The sequence below is a fragment of the Oncorhynchus mykiss genome, chromosome 22 (genome assembly GCF_057628025.1).
Source record: "Oncorhynchus mykiss isolate SJ-2025 chromosome 22, ASM5762802v1, whole genome shotgun sequence".
Classification (NCBI taxonomy): Eukaryota; Metazoa; Chordata; class Actinopteri; order Salmoniformes; family Salmonidae; genus Oncorhynchus; species Oncorhynchus mykiss.
In genome coordinates, this window is record NC_143043.1 from 53389947 (window position 1) to 53398292 (window position 8346).

At 42.1% G+C, this 8346-nt stretch overlaps 1 protein-coding gene across 1 annotated transcript; it reads right to left on the reverse strand.

The window, feature by feature from the left end:
- Positions 1 to 6074: 6074 nt before the first annotated feature.
- On the reverse strand, positions 6075 to 8346 carry LOC110502185 (tubulin alpha chain-like). The gene is made up of 4 exons (XM_090215092.1): positions 8293 to 8346; positions 7984 to 8206; positions 7650 to 7798; positions 6075 to 6080 (listed from the first exon to the last, which is right to left on the reverse strand). The coding sequence occupies exons 1-4, from the start codon at positions 8344 to 8346 to the stop codon at positions 6075 to 6077; spliced, it is 432 nt and encodes a 143-aa protein (XP_090071218.1).

The following is an 8346-nucleotide window of genomic DNA, read 5'->3' on the forward strand; positions in this document are numbered from 1 at the left end:
CCTGCCCTGACCTCCAGCCTGTCTGACTATTCTGCCTGCCCTGACCTCGAGCCTGTCTGACTATTCTGCCTGCCCTGACCTCCAGCCAGCCTGACTATTCTGCCTGCCCTGACCTCCAGCCTGTCTGACTATTCTGCCTGCCCTGACCTCGAGCCTGCCTGACTATTCTGCCTGCCCTGACCTCCAGCCTGTCTGACTATTCTGCCTGCCCTGACCTCGAGCCTGCCTGACTATTCTGCCTGCCCTGACCTCCAGCCTGCCTGACTATTCTGCCTGCCCTGACCTCGAGCCTGTCTGACTATTCTGCCTGCCCTGACCTCCAGCCTGTCTGACTATTCTGCCTGCCCTGACCTCCAGCCTGTCTGACTATTCTGCCTGCCCTGACCTCGAGCCTGTCTGACTATTCTGCCTGCCCTGACCTCCAGCCAGCCTGACTATTCTGCCTGCCCTGACCTCCAGCCTGTCTGACTATTCTGCCTGCCCTGACCTCGAGCCTGCCTGACTATTCTGCCTGCCCTGACCTCGAGCCTGCCTGACTATTCTGCCTGCCCTGACCTCGAGCCTGCCTGACTATTCTGCCTGCCCTGACCTCGAGCCAGCCTGACTATTCTGCCTGCCCTGACCTCGAGCCTGCCTGACTATTCTGCCTGCCCTGACCTCTAGCCTGCCTGACTATTCTGCCTGCCCTGACCTCGAGCCTGCCTGACTATTCTACCTGCCCTGACCTCGAGCCTGTCTGACTATTCTGCCTGCCATGACCTCGAGCCTGCCTGACTATTCTGCCTGCCCTGACCTCGAGCCTGCCTGACTATTCTGCCTGCCCTGACCTCGAGCCTGCCTGACTATTCTGCCTGCCCTGACCTCGAGCCTGCCTGACTATTCTGTCTGCCCTGACCTCGAGCCTGCCTGACTATTCTGCCTGCCCTGACCTCGAGCCTGCCTGACTATTCTGCCTGCCCTGACCTCGAGCCTGCCTGACTATTCTGCCTGCCCTGACCTCGAGCCTGCCTGACTATTCTGCCTGCCCTGACCTCCAGCCTGCCTGACTATTCTGCCTGCCCTGACCTCGAGCCTGCCTGACTATTCTGCCTGCCCTGACCTCGAGCCTGCCTGACTATTCTGCCTGCCCTGACCTCGAGCCTGCCTGACTATTCTGCCTGCCCTGACCTCGAGCCTGCCTGACTATTCTGCCTGCCCTGACCTCGAGCCTGCCTGACTATTCTGCCTGCCCTGACCTCGAGCCTGTCTGACTATTCTGCCTGCCCTGACCTCCAGCCTGCCTGACTATTCTGCCTGCCCTGACCTCGAGCCAGCCCTGACTATTCTGCCTGCCCTGACCTCCAGCCTGCCTGACTATTCTGCCTTCCCTGACCTCGAGCCTGCCTGACCATTCTGTACCTCTGAAACTCCTAACAGGTTTTGACCTTTTTGCCAGTCCACAGCCAATCTCTTTACCAACCCCTTTTTTGGATTAACAAACATCTTGGACTCTAACCGTGTGCCTCCTGTGCATCTGGGTCTCGCTTTGTGCTCTTCAACTTGTATGTTTTCTCAATGGTATTCAAATCAGCATTGACCAATGTGATTACACACCAAATGCATTTAATGGATTGCAGGAATATACTTTTGTAGACAGGGCCAGATTAAGAAATCATATGCCCCTTTGGATTTTTTCTTCTTCTCAATAATCACACTGCTGCTCTCTCAATTTAGCAATTTTCGCCTTACGGATTGAAGTTTTTGTTGATGGCTGTTCACAAATGTATATGTGTTTTCTAATAACGGTTGAATTGCATAAATTGATGCTGCCTATCAATCTTTGTTTTTGCGACCAGTGGACAGCCACTAGTATTCTGCCAGCAGCTCAAATTATGATGTCTCATTCATATGGTAACACAACACAATACAACACAACGCAATACAACACTACACAATACAACACAACGCAATACAACACAACACAATACAAAACAACACAAAACAACACAACACAAAACAACGCAATACAACACAACACAACACAACACAACACAATACAACACAATACAACACAACACAATACAATACAACACAACACACAATACAACACAATACAACACAACACAATACAACACAATACAACACAATACAACACAACACAATACAATACAACACAACACACAATACAACACAATACAACACAACACAATACAACACAATACAACACAACACAATACAATACAACACAACACACAATACAACACAATACAACACAACACAATACAATACAACACAACACACAATACAACACAATACAACACAACACAATACAATACAACACAACACACAATACAACACAATACAACACAACACAATACAACACAATACAACACAATACAACACAACACAATACAATACAACACAACACACAATACAACACAATACAACACAACACAATACAACACAATACAACACAACACAATACAATACAACACAACACACAATACAACACAATACAACACAACACAATACAACACAATACAACACAATACAACACAACACAATACAATACAACACAACACACAATACAACACAACACAACACAACACAATACAACACAACACAACACAACACAATACAACACAATACAACACAACACAATACAATACAACACAACACACAATACAACACAATACAACACAACACAATACAACACAATACAACACAACGCAAAACACAATACAAAACAACACAAAACAACACAACACAAAACAACACAATACAATACAACACAACACACAATACAGCACAACACAATACAACACAACACAACACAACACAACACAATACAACACAACACAATACAGCACAACACAATACAACACAACACAACACAACACAACACAACACATTACGACACAACACAATATGACACAACACAATACAACACATTACAATACAACACAATACAACACAATACAACACAACACAACACAACACAACACAACACAACACAACACAATACAGCACAACACAATACAACACAACACAACACAACACAACACAACACATTACGACACAACACAATATGACACAACACAATACAACACATTACAATACAACACAATACAATACAACACAATACAACACAATACAACACAACGCAATACAACACAACACAACACAACACAACACAACACAACACATTACGACACAACACAATATGACACAACACAATACAGCACAACACAATACAACACAACACAATACAACACAACACAACACATTACGACACAACACAATATGACACAACACAATATGACACAACACAATACAACACAACACATTACGACACAACACAATATGACACAACACAATACAACACATTACGACACAACGCAATACAACACAACACAAAACAACGCAATAAAATACAATGCAACACAATACAACACAATACACTGTACATGGGATACATATTGTTAGTAGATACCCTACTGAGTATTTTTTATATTTTAAAATAAAAAACATTTTTGTATATGAAAATGTATAATTATTGATAGAAAAAAATACAATTATTGATGTAAAAAAAAATGCATTGAAAACATGTTAAAATGTCTTTCCATACATATGGTAAATATGTTTCACATGCAGACAGCATGGTAGTATTCAAAGCCATCCCATGAGAGCAGCATCTATTATTCATGAACAGAAGCAATGATCCCCATCGGTCTTCCATGACAAAACAGACTCATAGACAACACAGAAGGGCCAAAAAGTCCTTTGTTTTTTGGGATTTATGCTCAGGTAATGGATGATCTACACTACCGTTCAACAGTTTGGGGTCACGTAGAAATGTCCTTGTTTTTGAAAGAAAAGCACTTTTATATTCTTTATTAAAATAACATCAAATTGATCAGAAATACAGTAAGACATTGTTAATGTTGTAAATTACTATTGTAGCTGGAAACGGCTGTTTTTTTATGGAATATCTACATAGGCGTACAGAGTCCCATTATCAGCAACCATCACTCCTGTTTTCCAATAGCACATTGTGTTAGCTATTCCAAGTTTATCATTTTAAAAGGCTAGTTGATCATTAGAAAACAATTTTGCAATTATGTTAGCACAGCTGAAAACTGTTGTCCTGATTAAAGAAGTAATAAAACTGGCCTTTAGACTAGTTAAGTATCTGGAGCGTCAGCATTTGTGGGTTCGATTACAGGCTCAAAATGGCCAGAAACAAAGACCTTTCTTCTGAAACTCATCAGTCTATTCTTGTTCTGAGAAATGAAGGCTATTCCATGTGAGAAATTGCCAAGAATCTGAAGATCTCGTACAAAAATGTGTACTGCTCCCTTCACAGAACAGTGCAAGCTGGCTCTAACCAGAATAGAAAGAGGAGTGGGAGGCCCGGGTGGGAGGCCCGGGTGCACAACTGACCAAGTTCCTCGACAGAGGAACTGGAAAATTTGCCAGGCACATGAACCTGAATGCACTCAGGACTCCTTTCTGTGCAAACCAAAATGAAGATCTATTTCTCTGAATTGCCTTGTGAAAGCCTAACACTGTAAGATCGTTTATAATAAGCTAGTCATGTTGGCAATAGAACAAACTTTCAAATCATGCCCAGGTGACCCAGATTGTGATTTATAATGTACCTTTTTGGATGGCGTAAACAACAACATTATTTTTGTTTGAATGACTTAGAATCTTGTTTGATCAACTTAATTGTTATTTTTGTCTAATTAGGTCTCATCTGTTATGCAGCTTGTCAGACGGTGTAACAGTTGCTGCAGCCATTCATTCACAGTATGATTGTTCCCTGGCAGATGTTTGATGTCCTAAGGCAGAGCTGCGTTTGAATGCCAGAGCATCTTCAGTGCATTCATGGAAGTATTCAGAACCCTTGACCTTTTTCACATTTGATTACGTTACAGCCTTATTCTAAAATAATATCCTTGATCTAATATCCTTAATCTACACACAAAACCCCATAACAACACCACGATACCCCATAATGACATCACGATACCCCATAATGACATCAAGATACCCCATAATGACATCACGATACCACATAATGACATCACAATACCCCATAATGACATTACAATACCCCATAATGACATCACAATACCCCATAATGACATCACAATATCCCATAATGACATCACGATACCCCATAACGACATCACAATACCCCATAATGACATTACAATACCCCATAATGACATCACAATGCCCCATAATGACATCACGATACCCATAATGACATCACGATACCCCATAATGACATCACGATACCCCATAATGACATCACGATACCCCATAATGACATCTCAATACCCCACAATGGCATCACGATACCCCATAATGACATCACAATACCCCATAATGACATCACAATACCCCATAATGACATTACAATACCCCATAATGACATCACAATACCCCATAATGACATCACAATACCCCATAATGACATCACAATACCCCATAATGACATTACAATACCCCATAATGACATCACGATACCCCATAATGACATCACAATGCCCCATAATGACATCACGATACCCATAATGACATCACGATACCCCATAATGACATCACGATACCCCATAATGACATCACGATACCCCATAATGACATTACAATACCCCATAATGACATCACGATACCCCATAACGACAAAAAACTAAAATACATTTTATTGTAGCCTACCTAAAACATATGTTAATGAAGACATTTCAAAAATAGAAACTACAAATCCTAATGGTTAGGAAGTAGAATAACAACTAGATATAGGCTACTGGGGTGGGGTCACAGCAATGATAATCATTTAGGACATCAAAGAAGTGGCACATTTTTTTTTTTTTTTTTAATAAACACTTAAACCAGTACTTGCACTTGACTTGCACTTGCTTTGTGCCTTAGGGCTTTAGGGCTACAAGAGTTTGCTTTGTAGTATTACAGTCTATACCCAAAACCATTCTGTACTTTTATTTCACAATAGAGAGAAAAAAAATGATTGTGCTTTTCAATCAGTGACTTGACTTTCCAACTCAATTTGAAATCTAGTCTCTTGTGGTTCACTTCTGAGAATAGTTGGGAGTCACGATATTGCAGTACAGACTTACAGACACTAGGTGTCACTGCAGCCATGCAAGCTGTATAAACAGCCACGTAGCCGACATTCATCGTCTCGTACAGGGCTGGCTCTAGACTTGTGGGGCCCTAAGCGAGATTTGGTTGGGGTGGCCCCCCACCTCGCTGGAAAATATGTTAGTGCCCCCCCCCCCCCCCCCCCCCCCCCCTCCCGCCGGTGCTGAATAGAAAAAGGTTTTAAAGTTAATTTCCTGCAATTCTACACATTTTGCAGTTCAAAAGGCCAAGCAGAGCCAAAAACATAATTTTCCTGTGTTTTATATCGATTCCCCCACTATGAGGTTGGAATAATGCTGTGAAATTGTGAACATGATAATAATACCCTTTTAGTGTAAGAGCTATTTGAAAAGACCGCCTGAAATTTCAACCTGTGTTGGTGGGATGGAGTTTTGGCCTGTCTGGTGACATCACCATGGGGTAAATTACTCACGTGCCTTCAGTATTCATACCCCTTGACTTATTATTACACATCTGTTGTGTTACAGCCTGAATTCAAAATGTATTCAATGTATTTTTTCACCCATCTACACACAATACCCCAATATGAAAAAGCAAAAACATGTATTGAACATTAAATACAGAAATATCTCATTTATATAAGTACTCACACCCCTGAGTCAATACATTTTAGAATCACCTTTGGCAGCGAATACTACAGTAAGTCTTTCTGGGTACGTTTCTAGGAGCTTCGCACACCTGGATTGTACAAAATTTGCACATTATTCTTTTGAAGTTATTTGTTGATCGTTGCTAGACTGCAATGTTCAAGTCTTTTCCTAGATGTTCAAGTCTTTTCCTAGATGTTCAGGCTGATTTAAGTAAAAACATGTAACGAGGCCACTCAGAAATATTCAATATCGTCTTGGTAAGCAACCATCCATAGTGTCACTAATAACTTCACCATGCTCAAAGGGATATTCAATGTCTGTGTTTTTTACATTTGTACACATCTACCAATAGGTGCCCTTCTTTGTGGGGCATTGGAAAACCTTCCTGGTCTTTGTGGGAGAATCTGTGTTTTAAATCGATTGAGGTCATTTTACAGGTAATTATATGTAATTGTATAGAGATGAGGTAGTCATTCAAAAAATCATGTTAAACACTATTATTGTACACAGAGTGTGTCCATGCAACTTATTATCATATTATATGGGTTACGAGGGTTATGGGTTATGGGGGTTATGGGTTACGGGGGTTATGGGTTACAAGGGTTATGGGTCACGGGGGTTATGGGTTACGAGGATTATGGGAGAAAAGCTTCTTGTTTATCAGCAGGGTAGCCTAGTGGTTAGAGCTTTGTAACCGGAAGGTTGCAAGTTCAAACCCCTGAGCTGACATGGTACAAATCTGTCGTTCTGCCCTCTAGGCCGTCAAATAAGAATTTGTTCTTAACTGACTTGCCTAGTTAAATAAAGGTCAAATAAAAATTAAATAAAAATAAAAATATCATGTCTCCAATTTTCATAATTGTCAACAATTAATTCTTTAATCATTCTTACTAGTTTACGGATCCTGTCCAGGACGGAGTCAATGATCTCCTTGCCGATGGTGTAGTGACCGCGGGCGTAGTTGTTGGCAGCATCCTCCTTGCCTGAGATGAGCTGCTCAGGGTGGAACAGCTGGCGATAGGTGCCTGTCCTCACCTCATCTGGAGAAAGAGAAAACAGTATTTTTCTATATGGAGAGAAGACCAGATACCAGTGGATGATGTTCTGTACACATTTAGAAACGGAATGCACTGGCACATCTGAGATTTGCTTCAGTAGAGGCGTCGTAAACGTTGAAATGTTTTTCAAAAGGATAAAAGTTTCTGTAAAAAGACAAACAACTTACCGATAACGGTGGGCTCCAGGTCGACGAAGATGGCGCGTGGCACGTACTTCCCGGTGCCCGTGGCACTGAAGAAGGTGGTGAAGGAGTTGTCGAGGTTACCTGTGGGCTTGTCACTGGGCATCTGTCCGTCCGGCTGGATCCCATGCTCCAGGCAGTACAGCTCCCAACAGGTGTTGCCCATCTGGACTCCAGCCTGGCCCACGTGAACAGAGATATACTCACGCTGTGGAGAGATACGGGGAGAGAAGGAGAAGAGACAATGTGAATGAAATAGACAGCGATAACACCTGACAGCATGGAGGATATTACAGTGTGGTCTAAGAGGTCCAAGAATTCAGATGTGTATCGACTGTGTGACACCAT